General features: G+C 50.7%; 1 protein-coding gene across 3 annotated transcripts in view; it reads right to left on the bottom strand.

The window, feature by feature from the left end:
- Positions 1-22,535, bottom strand: part of SCNN1B (sodium channel epithelial 1 subunit beta) — a 53,058-nt gene that overhangs the window by 9,567 nt on the left and 20,956 nt on the right. For 2 of the 3 annotated variants that reach the window (XM_012780203.3, XM_012780202.2), the window contains 3 exons: positions 11,807-12,125; positions 8,865-9,120; positions 7,139-7,329 (listed from right to left, as the gene is read on the bottom strand). In XM_012780203.3, the coding sequence (XP_012635657.2) occupies positions 7,139-7,329; positions 8,865-9,120; positions 11,807-12,117 (758 nt within the window). In that variant the 5' untranslated portion in view covers positions 12,118-12,125. Of the gene's footprint in view, positions 1-7,138; positions 7,330-8,864; positions 9,121-11,806; positions 12,126-14,210; positions 14,312-22,535 lie in introns of all 3 variants that reach the window. The other variant, XM_075995176.1, reaches the window with a different exon arrangement.

Genomic DNA, 22,535 nt, shown 5'->3' with positions numbered 1-22,535 from the left:
GGAAATAATTCAACAACAAATGCTTTCTGAAGTAGCAAGAGTATAAGGTAGTTTCAGAAAATTTAGCTTAAAATTTTTTTTTTTTTTTGGGTCATGGAACATTTCAGCATGAAGCCCCCACCAGCTTCAATGAACATCGCCCCAAGGCCAGTCATCTCTGCCTCCCACCCCATAGTAATTAATGATTCTTAAATTAATAATTGTTATCTTTTATTTGTAAACATGTCCATATGTACCTCTAAAAGTAAGAATTTTTTGTTTTGTTTTGTTTTGTTTTGTTTTTGAGACAGGGTCTCGAGCCATCACCCAGGCTAGAGTGCAGTAGAGTGATCATAGCTCACTGCAACCTCAAAGTCCTGGGCTCAAGTGATCCTCCCGGCTCAGCCTCCTGAGTCGCTGGGACTAGAGGCGCATGCCACCAAGCCTGGCTAATTTTTTTGGTTTTCTTTTTTGTAGAGTTGGGGTCTTACTATGTTGCCTAGGCTGGTCTGGAACTCCTGGCCTCAAGTGATTCTCCTGCCTCGGCCTCCCAAGTGTTGGGCCTACAGGCATGAGCCACTGTGTCTGGCTGTAAGAACTCTTTAAAATAATACTGTAGCCCTGTAGCCATGTTTAAAATAGTTAACAAAATTCCTTGCTAGAGGGTTATGAAATATTCAGCTCAAATTTCCAATTGTCCCATAAATACCAATTTTGTTTTTTATAATTTATTTGTTCAAGTCGAGACCCAAATAATTTTAACATATCATTAGTTGGTAAGCCTTTTAGGTTTATTTTAATCTATGGCTCCCTCCAACTTTTTTTTTTTTTTTAATGCAATATAGCCACTAAAAGAGTTCTGGTTTGATCCAGCTAATAACTGAAAACAAATGATACAATTAGAACATCATGGTTTTGCAATTGTTGATGAATTCGGGGCTTTGGACAATGAACATCAGTGGTGCCCAGTGGTGTATTCTCTAATGGAAGAGCACACCGAAGCCACCAAGGAAGTGGCCTTGCCCCTAAAATCAGACCTGAATGGGATGGAGACTGTCTCTAACTCCCGTTAGGAAATACTAGAGACACAGGAACATGTTAAAACAGAGGTGGGGTACAGTGGCTCACTCCTCTAATCCGAGCACTTTGGGAGGCCAACTTGGGAGGATGGCATGAGGCCAGGAGTTCAAGACCACCAGCCTGGGCAACATAGCAAGACCCCCATCTCTAAAAAACAAAAAGGATACCACAGAAAGTCAGTTGTCAAAATAAGACTGGGTAACTTGACAGGATGAATAACCCTGTTTCTTGAACAAGTGAACTGTGAGAGCAAGAAGGGGGTGGGGCAACCTATAGATTGAAAACACTTAAAAGACTTGGGCGAAAATCACAATGGGTGGACTTTAATTGAATCCTGATTCAAACAAAGAAACAAAAAACTAGGACATTTATGAGTGTGAACGTGACCGGATCATTGAAGATATTAAGGAATTATAGTTAATTTTTTTTTTCTGAGTGGAATAATGATATTGCTCAGACCCTTCCAAAGGCTCCTATTGCTCCTAGAATAAACTGCAAACTCCCACGCTGGCCTTCTATCTCTTGCTCACTGCACTCTGGCGACACTCCAGATGTTTCCAAACTCAAAGCCGGGGCACCTGCTGTCCCTTGTGCCTGGAATATTCTCTAACCAGTTCTTTAAATAACTGGCTTCTCTTCACCCTTCAGGTCTTATCTGTTCTGAGACCTCCCTGAGGCCCTATGCAAAGCGATAGACTATTATTTTATTTTATTTTATTTATTTTATTATTTTATTTTATTTTATTTTATTTTATTCTATTTCAGACAGAGTCTCACTTTGTTGCCCAGGCTAGAGTGAGTGCCGTGGCATCAGCCTAGCTCACAGCAACCTCAAACTCCTGGGCTCAGCAATCCTCCTGCCTCAGCCTCCCGAGTAGCTGGGACTACAGGCATGTGCCACCATGCCCGGCGAATTTTTTGTATATATATTTTTAGTTGGTCAATTTTCTTTCTATTTTTAGTAGAGACGGGGTCTCGCTCTTGCTCAGGCTGGTTTTGAACTCATGATCTTGAGCGATCCGCCCGCTTCGGCCTCCCAGAGTGCTAGGATTACAGGCGTGAGCCACCGCGCCCGGCCGATAGACTTTATTAGTTAATAGTGCTTTAACTTTTACCGATATTCTATGTCATTTCTGCCAGTTTATTCCCTGCATCAGGGTCTGGAATCGTCCTCTGGGTCTGGCGGCGTTCTCACCAGCTGCTTAGAACGTAAGCCCAGCGAGGGCACGTGACCTCGCCTGTCTAGAAGAAGAGCTCGGAGGTCAAGGGCGCAGGCTGCAGACCCGGCCCGCCTGATCTGAGTCCCGGCTCTGTCACTCACTAGCTGGTGAGCTTGGGGATGTTACCTACTTCACCTGTCCATGCCTCACTTTCTCTATCCATAACGCCGGGAGGGCCACAGCCGCCACCCTGCGGGTGAGGGTCAGGTGCCCGGCGCGCTGCAACGCTCAAACAGCCCTGGCTGCTACTGTGCACAGCTCCGTCCCCAGAGTCTGCCACACCGTACACAGACACTCAGTAAATATTTGTCGCATAAATCATAGTATGTGATAAGGGCACCGGCAGAGATAAGCGCGGAGCGGCGACACCTATTTCCCCGTGGCGGGTGGGGAGTGGGTCAGGGAAGGTTTCTTGGAGGAAGTGAGGCCAGAGCTGAGGCTCTGAGGAGGAGGTGGAGGAGGAAGCCGGGCCTGGAAGGTGGGGAGGAGGAAAGGCCACCAGGCAGGGGACACAGCAGGGCAAAGGGCTGGAGGGAAGGAAGGAGCAGCCCCGAGCGGGCACGGTGGCGACAGTACACGCCGCCGCCAGGGGATCAGGGCTGTGGCCGCGGGAAGGAACAGAGCAGGGCGAACCAGCTGAAGCCGGAGACACTGTGCTCGCGGTGAGACCTCGCCCCAGGGTGCAGGGACACAGTGTTCCCAAGAAACCGTCCAGACAGATGCAGCCCGGGAAGCTGCTCGGGGTGTGGCCCGACCCCGTCCTGCCAGGGCCGCACTCTGGTCTCTGGGACGCGCCAACTATTTGCTTGTTGACAACGCTCTTTACCCAGAGAGGCTGCTCCCAGCCCCGGGCACTCGGGCCCCAGAGCCGGCGCTTCCTATAAAACCTGTCCCGGGGCAGGGCCGGGATCTGCAGACAGAGGCCTGCAAGGGCCAGGACAGACTCCAAGTAGAGCAGCCGGGCGGAAGCGACATGCCAACCGCGGAGCCGTGCGGTAGGGGTCAGGGCAGAAGCTAGCCGGCCAATTCCGAAGCAATCATCATAATGATGATGATGATGCTTATATGTGCCCAGATCTTGGTTTCTAAATGAAACAAACAAACAAACAAACAAAAAAACCAAGGCTCTTTGGAGAAAAGCTGATTCTAGGGCTGCAGCTTCTTATAGTGCCAGAAAGTAAGGAAATATTCAATTAAAAAAAAAAACAACAAAACACCACATGGGGACATGTCACAGAGACACAGGAGCTAACTGAAAGAGCTCCCCGTGGCCAAAGCTGGAAGAATTGGAGCAAGAGAATAAATACCGTGGTGTCGGATTATAACCCAGGTACACGGGAGCCCAGACTGCTTAAGTAAATGGTTGCAGAAATGAATTGATGGAGGGGAGATAAATATTCCTCACCGAAAAATTGCAAATAGATCCATTCCTCTATCCAGGAGGGTGATATTAGGTCACTTCCCCCACCCAGCCCTCCCCCTTCTCTTCCCCCGAGTGTAGACTGGACCTAGTGACTCACTTCCGAAGTACACGTTGTGGAGGGGGAAGGCGGTTGCTGTTTTACAACGCGGAAGCCTGGCACAGTGTGCATGGACCAGGTGAGGAAGGTCAACATCACAGATGATGTCACACGGCCATAATGTGCCCCCGACACGGTGTGAGGAGGCCCTGCCGTGTGCTTTGTTTCCCCGGAACCCACAGCCCCAGTGGAGACAGACAGACCCACGCTGAGGACTTTCCAGGAAGCACCTGGCCGGTGCTCCCGAACTGTCGCGTTCGTCCAAAGCGAGGAAGTCTGAGACGTTGTCACAGGGACTAAGGGGACATGACAGGTAAATGCAACGTGCTCCCCTGGATGGGACCCTGGACCAGGAAAAGGTCACGGGGAAAAAGCAGGCAAAATGTACATGAGGTGTTTCGATTACGTCCTAGTCACGTGCCAGTGCTGAGGTCCCAGTTTGACAAGGGACCGCGGCGGTGCGAGCCGTGAACCACAGAGCAGCCTGGCTGAGGGGTCTGAGGGAACCCCGCGTACTCTCTTTGCCGCTTTTCTCTAAACCTAAAATTATTTCCACAATAAAAAGTCTATTTTTAAAAACTGCTCCTATGATGCTCACCACGTGCCAGGCACGGTACTAAGTTCTTTATGTATGTTAACTCATTGAATCCCCCTGCTGGTGCTATGGGGTCGTTTTGTTGTGCCCGTTTTCCAGATGAGGAAACCGAGGCACAGGGAGGCTTCGTGATGTGCCGGGCCACACGCAGAGATGGCATTTGCAGCTGCCAGGCAGCTGGGAGGCGGGGGCCCAGCCTGGCTCAGACTGTCTTAATGCTGCGGCCACCGCCGCCGCTTGAGCATTTACTACGATCTGAGGGACGGAGGATGGAGACGGAGGGGAGGCAGGGCCACAGTGTTCGGAGCCCAGCACCAGGGAGGGCAGAGAGAGGCACGTGCCTGCAGCTGTGTCCCAGGCTGACTCGGGAAGGCAGGTGGCCCGAGGCTGCGGGAGTGAGGGACAGCTCAGAGGCAGGTGGACCGAGATTTCTGTGCCAAGGTGCCTGGGTGGTGCCTTTCACTCTGACACGATGAAGGCCAGAGCAAGGAGGCTTGGGAGAGGTGGGTGGGGAGGACAGATCACCTGTGATGAGGTGACAGAGTGATGCGTGGTGGGCCTGGCCCAGACTGCTGGCTCTGCCACTCACCAGCTGTGTGACCTCAGAGATGTTACTTAACCTCTCTGGGCCTCCGTTTCATCATCTATAAAATGGCAGGGGAGAGGGAATAAAGTACCTTTCTCGTGGGCTTGTTGCCAGGGTTAAAGTAATTTTATACACATAGAGTGCTTAGAATACTGCCCTGCACACAAGAAGGGCCCAATGAATATTGGTATAATTATTGAATTTGAATTCCGTGTCAACTGTGGGTTTAATCATACTCAGAACTATTATTTATTGAGCCAGTACTATGGTCAGCCCCGTATGGCTCGTTTAATATTCAAAATAACGCTGCAGGGTAGTGCTGTTATTTCTCCTATTTACAGAGGAGGAGCACTGAGGCCCAGCAAGGTTAAGAAACTTGTTCAAGGTCACACAGCTTGTAAGCTAGAGGCAGGATGACAGCCCAGGTCCCCAGCCTCTACTAAAGTCACTGCCCAGCTGCTCCAGCCCCAGCACAGAAGTCACGTGGCCGATACTGGGGGCTTTGCCTGCCCTTTTCCCACTGATAGCTCCTCGGCTTCCCTTTGGGGGACCTTCAGCCCATCTCACCCAAATGGGGCTTCCTTTGGAGGGCCAGAGGCAAGCTGGGGTGGCCGGTCAGTGTGGGGAGCCGGGCTTGTGCCCTTGAACCCTGGACCCTGACAGCAGACCCCACGATCCCAGCTCACTCCCGCTCCAGGCATGTGGTGAGCAGCCGCTGGGCCGTGCGTTTGAGGTTGCGGTACCGCATCTCCCTTTCAGCTCAGCGGGTGAAGGTGGATTTGCTTGTGGACAGACACTGGGCCGTTCGCAGGTATGGCGAGGCAGGTGTGCGGGGAGCAAAGGCCCCTGGCCAAGACAGCAGGGTTCAAACACAGCCTGCAACCAGCTAGCGGAGGAGAGGCCCGGAGGCAGGGCGTGTCCCTCCAGCGGCTGCCTTCTTGCTGTCCTGCCACCCGTGGGACCAACTCTTTCTCATTTGCACAATGGGCCGCATGTGTTGCCCTGCCCTGCTTGGGCCTGGGGGCCTTGAATTATTTGACATTATGTGCAAACTTCTTGCCTGTGTGTGCCTGTGCATTTGCGGGGGACAGAGGGTCTGTGGCTTTCAGCAGATTCTCCATAGGGGTTCTTGAAGGTTCCCGAGTTGAGAGAGCTGGGCTGAAGCCACAGTCCCCGGGAGGACGAGCCCGGAAGCCTGTCGCACGTCGCAGCAGTGAGACTCAGCATAAAGCCCCTTTCTCCAGAGGCCTGAAAGTGTGAGAATCGGAAGCCCCAGGCCAGAAAGACACCAGCGAGTCTCAGAACAGGCCCGGCTGAAGCCGGAGCTGGGCCAGGGCGGGTGTGGCGCTCCGCACACCTGGAGGTGCGGCTCTGAGTCCGGGGAGGGGCCCTGGGGCCTCAGAAGTCCTCGCACCTGAGCCGTGTCCCTGTCCCACTCGCTCCCACCGGCTGGGCCAGCAGAGCCCGCAGCCCTCCGGAGGTGCCACAGAGGCGGGACCAGGCTTGGCGCTTAGGCCCAGGGTTTGCTTCGTTAGGAGCTGGGCTGACGTTGCCCTCACTCGGCCAGAGTTTCCACGTTCTGGGCCACAGGGGAGAGGAATATTTACAGCAATCCCTTCTGCAGCCTTGCTCACCCTCTGCTCACTCGACTCCACCAGGAACACATGATTGATTGTTGTCCTTGTTTCAGGGACGACAAAACTGAGGGTGGTGGACGCTGGGGTGCCCACCCGGGTGTCCCCAGCCCAGCTGCTGGCTGCGAGGCTAACAGCCCGGGAAGTCAGCACACCCCGCGCCTCCCTCCTGGGGACCCCCAGCCGTGCCCGACCACGGTGCGTGTGCAAAGGCGGCCCAGCCGACCCCGGGGTGCCTCCTGCGACAGGGCCGAGGCTGAGCCACGTCCTTGCTTAGCCATTCCCTCCTTCCCTATCCCACTTTCCTCCCAGACTGTTCCTGAAGCGATTCCTTCAGCGCACCATGAGTCCCTCAGAGCATCCCTGTCTCTAGCCCTAAACCCGACCTGACACACAAGGGCACAGAAAACTGCGGTGTAGACAGACGGCGAGTGGCCGAGTGGGAGGAGGACCCTAACTCCAGCACCCGCCACCCCCCGGAGCAGAGCCGCGGCCGGGCATGCGGGCGGGCGGGCGACTCTCACCGGTAGCTGCAGGGCTCTGCCCCGAACAGGCAGGACAGGATCAGCCGCTCGGCGGGGTAGCCCATCTGCACCAGCTCCTGGGTTGGCACCTGTGCAAAGATGCTGGTGGCCTGCAGGATGTACCACTCCGTCACCGCCTGGGTGGCGCTGGTGAAGTTCTGGAAGATGCACTCGGTCCCGTTGAGGCTGCACTGTGGAGGCCAAGAGGGGTTCCCATGGGTGGGGGGAGCCGGCAGAGCCCCCGCCACTGCCCGAGGGCCACGCATGCTCAGGGACCGCCACCTCACGCACAGCTGCATGCTGCTCACAAGGACCCCAAGCACAGCCACCAGCCTCGCCCGCACTCGCACTGCTATGTATAAGCTAAAACACACACAGTCGTGTGGCAGGCACGAACAGACACCCACTCTCTGACCGCCACAGGGTGACAACTGCACACACATGTCCATTCTAGTCTCCCCGACTCTGTATTCCTGGATCCACACAAGTGGCCTCCACACTGACACTTGCATGGCCATACACACACACACACACACACACACACACACACACACGCACACACGGCTGTCCCCGAGAGCGGTGCAGCCAGCAGGGATGAGCTGGTAGCTGGGTAACCGCACCAGAAAGTCCTAGAGCTGGCGCTAGACCCAGGAGCCTCCTGCCGAGGGCTGGTTGGTGTGGACAAGTGGGGGGGGGGGGCTGCAGCAGTCGTGACCCCGTGAACGAGCAGGGCAGGCAGTGGCACCCCGTCTGGAGAGCATGTGGCCCCAGCCTGGGTCCCCATCCAAGGCTGATCGTGAGGACCACCAGGGAGCCTGCTGACAATACAGATTCTGGGGCCTGGAACCAGAACTGCCCACTCCGATCCTCCAGCCGGGGGCCTGGGCATCTGCGTGGTGGCCGAGCTCCCAAAGGGGTCCCGAGACACAGACGGGGGACCTTCCTCCCACGTGCAGGCTCTAGAGACTGACAGTGCCCCAGCCTCCCAGTGCTTCTGGGCAGCCACTTCTTGGCATCTACCTGTACTGCACCGCTGTGGATTTCACCCCAATGTCCAAGCCTCTGTCTTTTGATGACAAGACTTGGTTCCTACTTCAGGGAGCCACCCATTCCCCTCACTCGGTCCACGTGGTCAGACAGAGGCTGACGTCACCCCCAGCTCCATGCACGTGACCCAGGACTGGCCAATCACCAGAGCGCATCCTCTAGCCCACAGGGATCAGTTCCGGGGGGAGCATGAGACTTGGAGGGTCAGTCCCAGGACTTTCACTGGGGCAAGAGGAGCTCTTTCTCTGGGGAGATTGCTGAGCTAGGAGGATATAAGCCTGGCACTGACAGGACCCTCCATGTGGAAAGAGCCTGCCAGAGAGTGAAGTCAACCGAGAGAAAAGTTGAACCAATATGGAGAGACAGTCCTGATGACAGCATGTGAACACCTAGATCCAGCCATACCTGAATGCAAATATCCCTGCACTTCTTGGTTATGTCAGCCAATGAACTCCCTCCCCCACATCTTGCTTAAGCTAGTTTGAGCTGGGCCACTTGCATCCAAAAGAATCTTGACTAACATACCAGCTATTTCTATTTGTTAAAAAGCTCTGCAAACAAACAAAACAGGCACTGGCTTCCAGCCTGTCCTTCCCCCAGCAAGACTTGAGTTATTAATATTAAAAAAGGCCTCACTGGGGAGGGCCCATTGCTTGACATGTACGCAGGGGCCACTTACTAGTCTCATGGCCATTTTGCACCCGGGGGCATTACAGATCCTTGCTGAGTCATTGTGGTTATCTGCAAAGAGGTCGAGGACCACTGGGTGGTGGGGGTTCCGCTCATCGATGAGGAAGAGGGGCGTGTGGTTCCAGATGGTCAGGTTCAGGGCCCTGGTGGCGTTGGCGTGGCTGGGCTCAGGAGCCAGGATCCTCTCCAGGACGGCTTCCATCAGCTCATCCAGGTCCTTCAGCAAATGCTTGACTTTGGAATACCTGGGAGGGGAGAGAGCCAGGCAGGTGGGCAAGGGACAGCGACAAGGCAGAGAGACTGGCCTCTGGGGTCCTCCCACTCCAGCGTGGCTGCCACCATGTATAAGAAGAATGGCCTCTAAGCCCACCCACCCATGCATCCATGTGTCCTCCCACCACCCATTCACTCGTTCATTCACAAGTATTTCATGAGCTCCTACTATGTGCCAGGCACTGGGCAAGGCACAGATGATACAGAAGCAAACAAGACAGACCCAGTCTCGTTCCTGATGAAATTCACATTCTGTCGAGGAAGAATCATAATGGCTTCGGTTATCGATCACTTACCAGGTGCCAGGTGCTTGGTGCTTCCTACATCTTATTTTATATACTTGTCACAATTCTATTATCGCCCCCACATATAGATCAGGAGACTGAGGCTCTGGGAATTGCTATGATTTCCCAAGCTCACCCCACCAATAAGGGGCAGAGCTGAGATTAGAACCTGGGTTTGGGGAGCTGCGGGGGACATTCTGTTTATGCACAGGGTTCTGATATCTCCCTCCCACGAGGGAGCGATTTTGGGAACAGGAGGCAGGTTCAGGAGGAAGATGCGGCTGATTCCAGTACCTTCTTTCAGCCCCTGGGGGCTCTCACGTTGGAAATGGGGACCAGTCAGAGATGGTGGGGGTCCCCCAGGGTGTACCCCCACCAGGCTCTGCACTCCAGCCACTTCAAATGCAATTTACTCCAGACCCTGCCTCAGAGCATGGTCACCAGGGCCATGCGTACCGGCTCTGGCTGGCGGACTTCCTGCAAGAGGGGGCATTAAGCCCCGGACAGGGGCCAAGGACCTGGTTTAAAGGTGTACAGCAGCCAGAGCTAACATCAGCTTCAGACATTGACACCCTCTGTCCCCTGACCAATGCACAAGCCACCTGTGTGCACACGGGAAGAGGAGGAGCCACAGGGGTGGCATCGTGCAGGTGGCTGTGTTAGCACGGCCTAGGTGTCCACAGCTGCTGTCGAGCTTGGTGGCTCACTGTGCGGGCTCCAGATGCCGGCATGCCACTTATTAATGATATTATGGGCAACTTAACCTCTCTGAGGCTCTGATCTGTCTTCTACAAGACAGGGCAATAAAGATGTGCACCTCAGAGAGTCGTTGCGAGGACTCGGCGAGGTGATGCTTTCAAAGCACGTGGAAGGGTGCCTGGACAGAGTGTGCTGTCCCTGGTATTATTAAGGGTTCTCTTGAGTGGCTCCAAGGACCCATCCAAGCAGGAAGAGCCCTATTACCAGAAAGGACTTTCTGATAACTGGAAATGTAATCATGAGCTGTGAATTCCCTTCCGGAACTTCCTTTTGGACAAGAATGTTCCCTGTGACGTAGCCACGCTGGCCCTTCTGTCAACTCTTTGAATGCACCAAGCTCTGTCTCATCCCAGGGCCTTTGCACGTGCTGTGTCTCCCGCTCGGGGCACTCTCTGCGCTCCACCTGGCGAACTTCTACTCATCCCTTGGGGCATTTTTCCCATGACTGATCCCCTGTCTCTCCTCAACCCTGGCTGGGTTGGGTCTCCTCGCATGTCCCCTCCTTTGATGCTTTGCCATCAAATGCAGGAGGGGCAGCAGGCCAGAATGGCTAGAAAGCAACAGCTCTAAAGTTGGATCAGACCTGGGTTCAAATCCCGCAGTTGCCCACTGTGTGTCTCTGGGCAAGTTCACCTACCTCTCTGAACCCCCATTTCCTCGCCTATAAATTGGTGCTGCCACAGCACTGCCCACCCTTACGGCGGCTGTGTGGATTAGAATGACATCAGTTACCCAAAGAACACTGAACACAATGCCTGGCGTAGCATAAGCATTTGATGTATAGTTCTTATATATTTTTTATCATCACAGTTATAATTAATTCAATATTTGTGGGAAAAACTTTAATGCCCTGTTTTCTCCAATAGGCTGTGAAGAGGGCAGGAACTGTGTTTTGTTCACTGTCCAGTGCCTAGAACGGTGCCTGGCACATAGTACCTGCTCAGTAAACATGTTTGGTATATATACATAGGCACTGGTGTGCCTGAAGATAGGACTACCCGAGGTTCTCTCTCTTTCTTTCTTTCTTTCTTTTTTTTTTTTAGAAACAGGATCTCACTCTATTGCCCAGGCTGGAGTACAGTGGCTCAATTATAGCTCACTGCAGCCTCAAATTTCTGGACTCAAGCAATCCTCCTGCTTCAGCCTCCTGATTATCTGAGACTACAGGTGTGTGCCACCACTCGGCTGAGTTTTAAGGTTTTTTATTTGTAGAGATGAGGGTCTTGCTACGTTGCCCAGGCTGGCCTCGAACCCCGGGGCTTAAACAATTCTTCTGCCTCGGCCTCCCAAAGTGCTGGGATCACAGGTGTGAACCACTGTGCCTGGCTCCGAGGTTCTCTTCAAGCCTAGGAAGCTTATGAATTGTGACTCTTACATGCTGCAAAAGGATGAAGGCAACAAGGGAAAGAAAGAGAGGAGGAGAAAGAGAAAGAGGGAAGGAAGGAATAAAAGAAAGGAGGAAGAATGGAAAAAGAAGGAAAGAATAAACATAGTAAAAGAAGGGAAGAAAAAGGAGAAAGAAAGAAAAGGAAAAGAGAAGGAAAGAAAGGAAAACTGGAAGGAAGGAAAAGAGAGCAAAAGGGAGAGCAGTCTGTACGCTCCAGGGACTACCTACTTGAAGGGGCTGGCGTTGCAGATGGTGACCGCGGGGAAGTCCATGGCCTTGAAGCCGATGGAGAGGGACACGCTGACCTCCCAGCTCAGGTAGGTGTTGATGAAGATGCCCCACTGCCAGCAGACGAGGGCGGCAAAGAGCAGCGTGATCAGGAACCACATGGCCTTCTTCTTGGGCCCCTCGCAGATGATGCGCTTGGGGCCGTGGGTGTTGGTGTTGTCGCAGTACCACACCAGCAGCTCCTTGTAGGTGTAGCCGGGGCCCTTCTGCAGCCGGTGCAGGCACTTCAGCAGGTACTTCTTCACGTGCATCGTGGCACCTGCGGAGAGACGCGGGGACGTCACATCAGATGGGACACCAGCCTTTGCCTGCGAGGATGTCCCCGGTTTGGGCCAGAGACCGGGCGGCACATCCCAGCCCTCCCTCCCTCTCTTCCTTTTTCCTTCTTGCTGTCCGTCATCTATCCATGCATCCCTCCATCTGTCCCACCAACCAAAGAGCACTTATTGAGCGCCTACTGTGTATGCCAGGTGCTGGATTGGTCCCTCTGGACTCGATGATGAACATAACAGACAAGGTTTGTCGCCTCCTGGGAATTCACATCCTAGCGGGCAAGTTACCTAAACTCTCAGCCCCCCCCCAGGTCCCCATGTGTAAACGTGGTACTGCAGGTCCTCGAACAATGCCATTTTGTTCTATTGTGATGTTGTTTCATTGTAATGTTGATGGGGGGAAAATACCAATTCCCAGCCAGGGCCATGTCTGCGTGGGTTTTTCTCGGGGCACGCTGATTTCCCCCCACATCCCAGAGATGTACACATTAGGCGAAGTGGCGTGTCTACACCGTCCCAGCGTGAGTGAGCGTGGGGTGTGCGTGAGTGCGCCGTGTGACAGAATGTCTTCTGTCCACCTCCCGCCTTGTGCCCTGAGCTGATGGGACGGGCTCCGGCCACCAGGACCCCGAGTTGGAATAACTGGGTAAGCAGTGATCTTCCTTGTTTTTATTAATCTTTCTTAAATGTGTGTATAGATCACATTTGCTTCAATGTGTAATATCAGAAGTGTTTTGGTCTTTAGAGGTTTGGTGATTTTTTTTTTTATCAGAAATATGCCATAGGAATTCTTCCGTGTGTCAATTCACCTATAGTAAAATTGGTTTCGCTGTGTTATTTCACTTAAAGCCACAGTTTCCAGAAACCCATAGATGACGTTATGCGAAAACTTCCTGTAATAATCACATCTGGTTTACAGGACTGCCGAGGGAAACAGATTAGGTGATGCACAAAAAGTGCCAAGTACAGCCCGGCACAGAGCAGGTGCTCAGGATACCAGTTAATATTACTAGTAGCTGTTAGTGGGCAAGACAGACGCTAAGCAAATAACCATCGAAAACGCAGAGTTACAAAACGTGATCGGAAGAACTGGGACCCTGCGTCCTGAGTCTTCTCAGCATTACAGGACGCTGGAGCCACAGTGGCTGGCTTTGGATCCCAGCTCTGCCACTTGCTCACCGTGACTTTGAGCAAATCCCTCCCTCAGTGCTTCCGTCTCCTCATCTGTAAAATGGGGATGAGAATAGCTCCCAGCCAATGAGGTTGTTGTGAGGATGGGCTGAGGGAAAGCAGGGAGCTGGGGGTCAGGGAGGAATGTCAGGCCCTCCCGAGGCTCCGCTTCCCATATGCGTGAGGAGGCAGGGTTCTTGTGACAAGACTCGCTTGCCACGCAGCCTGGCGCATGACAGATTCCAAGGCCATACCTGTTTCCTCCTTCCTTCTCCCCGGACGTGGAGCAGGAAGCTGCTGCAGGAACACCCCAGCTCTGTGCCCAGGGCCCCAGTTGCAGTCAACCCTCAAGGTCCAGACCAAAGGCCACCTCCTCCATGAAGCTCTCCTGACTCCAGGCTGGAACAACCCTCACTGTGGTGGGCAGTGGGACACCTGCTTGCCCAGTATCCTCTCCCCCTTGCTTTGATGTGTCAGGTGAACTTCCCCTCCCCTAGTCTCAGCTGGTGTGAGTTGCCAGGCTGACCTCCACCCCCTTGCTCTGGGAGGCGTGCACATGGCCCAGATTGGACCACTGGGACTCAATTCTGTTACTTTATGCCGGAATAACTGAGGAAGAGACCTCGCTTTTAACTAACACTACTAAGCTGGTGGTATCCGGCACCACAGATGGGAAGTCTCCTTGACAATAAAGCCAACACAGAGACAAGCAGAACCACAAGATGGAGAGAGAGATTTTTGACCACGCCATTTGAACACCTGGATCCAGCCATGCCTGAAGCCATTTATTCCCGGACTCATCGGATATGGGAACCAATAAATTTTCTTTCTTCCTTATGCTGATCCAAATTGGGTGTCTGTCATTTGCAACTATTAGAAGCTTAACAGAAAAAGAAATTCACCTCGTTTTAACCTGTGTCATAGTTACTTGTGCCTGCGGCTTCTCCCATAAGATCAAAGCCCCTTGAGGGTCCCGGCTCTGTATCCCTGACGATGCCTCGCACTGCACCAAATATCCAAATGTATAATGTCAGACCTTCATATCTAGACAGAGATTTTAAACTTAAGCAAGCACGTTCTCTCCTGACCCAATTTTCTGACACAGTAACATTCCCTCACCTTCCTTGCCCAGAAAGGACCCTGGCCCCAAGCATTGAGCATTTTCCCCTCCAAATCCACCGCCTCTGTTCTTCCATGGAAATTAAGCTCCATGTGCCTGGTGTAAGAGGATGTCCACAGAACTAACCCAACCCTCAACTTTCCCCAGATGGCTCCCTCCATGCTGTGAAATAATAAAGTAATAATAATTATTATAATAACCACAACTACGAGGGCAACATCAAAGCACTAAGTGTTTGCCAGGATGCAGGCACGTGGGAAGAACCAGGGCTTCCTCCGCCTCGTACAGTCCAGCACCTCAACACCAAACAGGCGAGCTGCACGTTAGGTTCTAATAAGTAGTTATGGAGGAAATCAACAAAAGGGCCTCTATAACGTCTACCTTTTCTTATTCTCATTTAATCATTCTGGTTGAGTCAAGGAGAAAGTCTCAGCTTGGTACTAACAGGTCCTTAACATCCCTGTAACCCTTGCTAATCTGCAAGTTTAACCATGAAGCCCCAGGCTCAGAACCTTGCCAGGCAACAGTATCTAGCATTCTGTTCCCACTGGGCTTATTGTCCAGAGGTACCCACTTATGGCAAGAGGTGCTGTCTTTCCCTTTGTGCTCATAAATATGCTTAAGCTTTAACAAAAAGGGAAATTGATTTCAAAAAAAACTATTAAGTAAACAACAGTGTCACATGTAGCAAAAGCTGTTACAATAGTAGGCAAGTAACAGAAGTTTTGGTTGAGTCCTGGCTGAACTCCTAACTAGTTGGGCCCCTTGGGTCATCAGCAAAGTAAGAATCAATAAATGGTGTAAACAACTTTATGTTGTTCTGGTCAGATTTCACCTCCAAGGTGACAGATGATCTGTTGTCTGGAATGGACACGAAGCTTGCGCAGAAGGGTTTGAATCAGTTTAGAGCTTAAACCAACCCAAAGTGGAGACTGAGTCCACGTGTGCCTGCAGGAAGAGCAGTCACCGGCTGCCACGCTTCAGGGAGTCACAGATTGCTGTCTATGCATTGGCCCTGAATGCCGGGTAAACATTCCTAGCAGCAAGTGCAAAAACAGTAAACGCTGTGTGCAACTGTTTCGGGTTTTCTTATGGGAGAAAAACATCTGCCCACTTTCCGGGATAATTCTTTCCTGAGATCTGACTCACACAGCCCGGAAGTCCTTGTGGAAAGATGTCTGGGAGCCCAGCGTGTGTCTCTACTTATTATTTTCACAAAAGACACATAAAAGCTATCCAGGTCCAATGGCCAATTCTTTGCATCCCCCTTCTGAATGAGAGGTTGCAAATGTCTCACCCATCAATTGTGTCGGGTTTGCAAAAGTTTTTTTGTTGTTGTTAGCAAAATATTGTTTTTTGCTTTTTTATGATTCCCCCTTTTAAATAACAGCTTCAATGAGATACAATTCACATATCATATAATTCATCCACTCAAAGTATAGGATTCAGTTTGATTTCAGTATAATCACATTGTTCGACCATGACCACAATCAATTTTAAAACAATTTTATCTCCCCCAAAGAAAACCCCATACCCACCAGCCGTTATTCTTTCTTCCTCTCTCCACCTTCCTCCTTTTCCTGAAACCATTAATCTATTTTCTGTTTCTGTAGATTTGCCTATTCTGGACATTTCATACAAATGGAATCATATTTAATACAGTATGTGTTTTTTCTAACTGGCTTCTTTCACTTAGCATGTTTTCAAGGCTCATCCATGCCATAGCATGTATTAATACTTCATTTATTTTTATTGCCAAAATATCCATAATATGGATATTTTATTTATGGGTATCATGGACATTTTATTTATTCATCCATCAGTTGATGGCCATTTGGATTGTTTTTACTTTTTGGCTGTTATGCTAATACTGCTACGAATAATTATGTACAAGTGTTTGTGAAGAAATATGTTTTCATATTTCTATACATATTTTATCTATCCTAAATAGATATCTAGGAGTGGAGATACTGAGTCATATGGTAGTTCTATGTTTAACCTTTTGAATAACTGACCTCAAGCCATCCTCCCAGAGTGCTAGGATTACAGGCGTGAGCCACTGCACCTGGCTATTTATTTTTTTGTCAGCTACTTTGGCTCATGTGGGCTTGTGACTTTGTGACCCCTATAAATTGTAGGCCAGATGCTTTCATTATAACCCCCTATACTTATTTTTGCAGAAAAACCTCAATTACCCAAGATAATCAGAGAATATGAGTTCTGGGTAGCTGGATTTTTATAGTTAATTGAAGGTTAACCTGAAAATGGATTTGACTCTGGTTATTGAAAAATCTTTCACGTTTCTGCCTCTGCTAGGGCAGCCGTAGAACATGACTGACTCTTTGTTCTCAGGCACCTAGCCAGGTGTGACAGCCACAGGTGGGAGGTACTGTACCAGCCTAGAGAAGGTGAAGGAGAGTTTTAGGGGAGCAGTCAGAATCTTTCCAGGGCCCAGGGTATATCTTGGACATATTTCCATTTATAAATTCAAATATTAAGTGCATTCCCAGCACCCAGATTTTGGTCTCTAAATACCATTCCTGATTAAAAGAACCAGAGCTCTTAGAAAAATGGCTGACACCAGCTTTGGTGCAGGAAATGTATAAGGCAAGCCTGGGCTACCTTATCACACCAGAAACAAAAGAAGGCATCAAAGACTACTGGGGTCAGTCAAAAGGACTCCTTGGAAGGGTTCTCATTGGCAAAGATGGGACACTTTGAGCATCTTGGCAAAAAACCTGTAATAAATTGAAACATACTAAATGCATTTAAAAAAAAATCCATGAGTTCACAATGATACTTGAAAAGAGTGTTAAGTAAAACATTAATGTTTTAATAAATAAATGCCATTAATAAATGGCCCCATTACCTGGTTTTGGGATACTAGCAGCTAGTACATTTAGTACACTCCTTAATTAACTGCAAAAGTCTGCAAATTACAGCCCCAAATCTAGTTTAAGGTCTGTGCTTGGACTGCCCTTGGGCTAAAAGTGGTTTTTACATTTTTTAAAGGATTGTTTAAAAAAAAAAAGAAAGACATGAGCAAGATGCATGGGGCCTGAAAAACCTAACATTTTAACTATGTGGCCATTTACGGGAAAAGTTTACTGACCCCTGGTTCACTGTGTTCTATATGTTTGCATTAAATAAAAAGAAATCTTTAAAATGGATTTTTCTTATAACTATTTGTAGGCTTGACTTTGTTATTGCCCCCCAAATATTTGCTAATCCAATGTTTCCCCAAAGAGCAATCATTTGTATACCACCTTCACAATTTTTGCTAAATTCCTATAGCACTTGTATCATTATTTACTTAATACATTAATATAACATCACATCAGCTCATTCTTTTTTTGCTAAATTAAATTCAGCCTCATCCTAAGCACTATTATGAATAATAAGCACTATTATATCTGTGAAATAACAAGTTTGAGTGCTAAGCTGTTTTCCCCCCCTAATTACATTAAAATGATTTCTTAACTATTCAAAACAGGGTTCCTCTGTGGAGCACTGAAAAAAATCACCTTGCTGGCTAGGCACAGTGTCTCACGCCTGTAGTTCTAGCACTTTCAGAGGCTGGGGGTTGGGGGGAGGATTGCTTAAGGCCAGGAGTTTGAGACCAACCTCGGCAATAGTGAGACCCCCTCTCTACAAAAAGTAGAAAAAAAGTTAGCACGGGCTTGGAGTCCCAGCTACTTGGGAGGCTGAGACAGGAGGATTGCTTAAGCCCAGGAGTTTGAGGTTGCTGTGAGCTATGATGAAGCTACTGCACTCTAGCCCAGGCAACAGAGCAAGACTCTGTCTCAAAAAAAAAAAAAAATCATCTTGCTTATCACCCTTTAGGAAATTTCCTATTAATTGTCTTTTCTGAAGCACACGCTGGTCCAAGGACATACGATCTTTTCCTCCTATATCTTCATGCCATCCTTTTAAGTGAGTCGGCGTAGGCATAACGACGTCCATTTCACAGAGAAGGTAACTAGAGTGCAGGGGGACTTACCCGCGGTCATGGTGAGTCAAAGGCAGGTCTGGAAATAGAAACCAGGTCACCTGGCTTCCAGCCACCTCTCACCAACTTGCTTGAATGGGACTCCTGATCTCTTGCACCTGTTCTGGTGGGCGTTGGGGAAATCTGAAGTGTGGCAATGGGCTGGCCGCCTCCTACGTGTGCACGTGTGTACCTCCTTCAGCCACGGCTGTGGTTCCCTAAGGGGTCCTCCCTTAAAGCCAAACTCAGTGTGATTGGTGGAGTCACAGGAAAAGGTGGCTTCCTCCACAGTCCTCTGGGAGGGGAGACACAGCGGTCTTATTTGAGCTGATCAGAGATAGAGAATGTGGTCAAGGTATATAGTTAGGTGAGAGAAAAGAAAGCAGAGCAGTATATAAAGTTTGCATGCATTTGTGTAAAAAAAAAAAGGACTATAGAAGTACAGAGATATTCACTTGTGTCTGTTTAGTCTGTCTCGGAGAGATTACATGAGACAGTGGTTGCTTTTATGAGTTGCTTTTAAGAGGGGAGCTGGGTGGCTGGGGCGACAGAGAGAGAAGAAGATTTTTAAAAAGTTAGTTACTCCTTCTGCACCTTTTGAATTTTGAACCATATCAATGTTTAATCTATGTATTTATTCAACTAGAAAATATTTATCAAACATTCACTGCATGCTCCACACTGTTCTAGCCGACCAGCATCCATCAGTGAACAAAACAGTAAAGAAATAGCTCCCCAGAAAAAAAAATATTAAAAGGAGCAATTAGCAAATTGGTATTAACGGATCAACACCTAAGTGGACATATAGGAGTAACATTAATCGGGTGTCGGGAGGGTGGGAGGGGGGAGGAGGGGATGGGTATATACAACCACAACGAGTAAGATGTGCAACGTTTGGGGGATGGACACGCTTGAAGCTCTTACTCAAGGGGAGAGGGGCCATGGGCAATATAAGTAACCTTAACACTTGTACCCCCATAACACGCTAAAATAATAATTTAAAAAAGAGCAATTAAATTTTAAAATCTATGTCTAGTAACTGGCCGCTGAATAAAAATAAACTGAAAGAACTAAGAAAAGAAAGAATTAAAAGAATTTTTGAATTCAGGATGATCGAAGTTGGGCCAGAAACATCTGAATGGCGGTCATTAGATTTGCAAAGATTGAAACGTTTTGTAATGCGAAGGATCAGCCGAGTTTGGGGAGAACATCTTCACGTGCTGATGGGGTTTAGGTCGGTGCAATCACTCGGAGAGCAATTTGGCAATCTCTATTACGTTGACAATGTGACAGTCCAAGATCCCACAGGTGCGCTTCTCGTGTGCATGTGTGCGCGTGCACACGCACGGCTTGGGGATGCTCACTGAAACACTGTGAGGCACTCAGACAGGAATCGGCTTGACCTCCCAGCATGAACAGGTTGCCGGGGGTGGATGGGGGAGGAACAGCTGCCCCAGGAGGGCCGTGGACACGAAGAGAGGCAGGGCAGCGGCTGCGGGGAAAGGCGGGAGGAACTCGGTCCTGACAGGTGTGCCTGAGTGCGTCAGGCGAGCTGAGGCGTTGACACTCTGGGCGGCTGGAGCTCCTCCGCCCCGTCGGCCACCCCCTCGGCCGCCCTCTCTCCTTCCCACAGGGCACGAGCCAGATGTGCTCACTCCCCGTGCACCGTGAGGCAACCGAGGCTGGAAAGCACCGGTTCAGAAGCGCTTCAACGCCCCTGCCAGACCTGAAATGCTGAGCATTTGCAGCAATGTCATGCCGATGTCACCTAAGAGCTCTCTGGAGGGTCACGGCCGAGTCACTCTCCTCTCTGGTATTGTAGAGGTGGTGGCCACACTCCAGTGCCATGTGGAGATGTCTCTTGGGGTCACTGCCCCCCACGCTGGGGTGGTGTCTGGGGGATGTTGCCTTGCACCCCATGGGGGCACGTTGGTGGCTGTCACACCTTTTCACTACGTAGCAGAGTCACACTTTCGTTTTCCGAGGCAGGGAGCACTCTCAACGGGTAATGAGTTATTCTCACCCACAGCACAGACAAGCGTGCCCCATGGTGTTAAGGGCTCGGAGGTGACTGACGTTCCTATCCCAGGGCAGATGGTGCAGGAGTTGACAGGGAGACCCCAGTTAGGGGCCTGTTCTGCTGTCTCTCTAAGGAAGGGGCTCAACTCATGACACAAATAGGTTGGCCTCTCCGAGTCTTAATTGTCTCGTCTGCAAAATGGGCACAATACTACCTGTGCCTTCTAGGTGGTGGTCAGTGACATACTACGTGGGAAGCACTTTGCACAGTGCCTGTCACATAGTGCATCTTGGTAAATGGTAGTTATTATTATTTTTTGAAAAATTATTATTGTTATTAACATTTTATGGAAAGCACAGAATTATTCACAATGACCCTGGGTGTCAGCCCAGGGTTTCTGGGACTGCCATTCATGGGAAAATGGCCAGCAGGAGAAGGGGCTACCCAGACTTCACTTCCTGTGGGAATGAGTCCTACCCCAGACGACTCCTGCAAACAGTGCGCCTACCCTGGCCCGTCCGGCACCAGCCGTGTGCGTGGAGCCTGTGGATGCTCACCACCGCCCACGCCCCTCGGTACGCTTGTCCCACGTGCAGGGAGACCACCAGGCTGGAGGTCAGCATCACGGGAGAGAGGCCCTGGCCCAGCCGTTGCCTGTCTGTGGGGTTGCAGGGAGATCAAAAGCACGCCTGTAATCCTAGCACTCTGGGAGGCCGAGGCGGGTGGATTGCTCGAGGTCAGGAGTTCGAAACCAGCCTGAGCAAGAGAGAGACCCCGTCTCTACTATAAATAGAAAGAAATTAATTGGCCAACTGATATGTATGTAAAAAAAATTAGCTGGGCATGGTGGCGCATGCCTGTAGTCCCAGCTACTCGGGAGGCTGAGGCAGCAGGATCGCTTGAGCCCAGGAGTTTGAGGTTGCTGTGAGCTAGGCTGACGCCACGGCACTCACTCTAGCCTGGGCAACAAAGTGAGACTCAAAAAAAAAAAAAAAGCACATCTGCGTTGCTGACTTTGGCCTTGTGGGTGATTAGGTCACAAGGGCAGAGGCTTCATGAGTGGGATTGATGCCCTGATAAAAGTGGCCAGGAAAAGCCCCCTCGCCCTTCCATTGGGTGAGGACACAGCAAGGTGCCAGCTGTGACCCAGCAAGTGGGCCCTCACCAGACTCCGAATCTGCCGGCACCTTGATCTTGGACTTGCCCAGCTCCAGAACCGCATGGAATAAATGGGTGCTGCTTATAAGCCACCCAGCTTACGGTATTTTGGCACAGCAGGCCGAGGACTGTGGTGTGTATTTCCTATAAAAGGCCAGTTGCAACAAGCTGGGGGCAGGGGGACCCCACCCTGTGTACTCTCCTCCCTGTGCCTCTTTAAATCCCAGGACATCCTGCGGATGACTCAGGTGGCAACACTTTCTCTTCGTCCCCAAGCAAAACGAAACCATCCTTCCTGCAGAGGCCGATTATGACATGGACTTTGTAACTCGGGTGTTGGGAAAAGAAGGGGGCTGGTTAGGCCAAAGTGACAGGGGCCGAACGTGACTCAGGAGGGCTGGGAAGGAAGGTAGTGACCCTGACAGAAGCCAGCATGAGGGCTGGGCCACGTGCCACCCCACGGGGCAGAGGCCTGCTGCTATCTTCACCCCAACCCTGCCCTCCTGCCTGCTCAATGCAGCCCCGCTGTGCCCGTCCGGCTGGTCCTGGAATGGAAGATGAGTAATGGTGAGTATCAGATAAGAGCTCAGATGAAAGCTGCTGGGAGGTGGTAAAGAACACTGCCCACTTGGCCGGGCGCCGTGGTGCACACCTGGGATCCTAGCACTCTGGGAGGTCGCGGCGGGAGGATCGCTTGAGGTCAGGAGTTTGAGAACAAAGTGAACAAAAGTGAGACCCTGTCTACCAAAAATAGAGAAATCAGCTGGGCGTGGTGGTGCATGCCTGTAGTCCCAGCTACCTGGGAGGCTGAGGCAGGAGGATGGCTTGAGCCCAGAAGTTTGAGGTTGCTGTGAGCTAGGCTGACACCACAGCATTCTAGCCTGGGCAACAGAGTGAGACTGTGTCTCAAAAAATAAAAAAAATTTAAAAAGGCCGGGCGT

This window comes from Microcebus murinus, chromosome 19, assembly GCF_040939455.1.
Source record: "Microcebus murinus isolate Inina chromosome 19, M.murinus_Inina_mat1.0, whole genome shotgun sequence".
Classification (NCBI taxonomy): Eukaryota; Metazoa; Chordata; class Mammalia; order Primates; family Cheirogaleidae; genus Microcebus; species Microcebus murinus.
The sequence above is the reverse complement of the archived record's forward strand: the minus strand, read 5'-3'. Positions and strand labels throughout refer to the sequence as shown.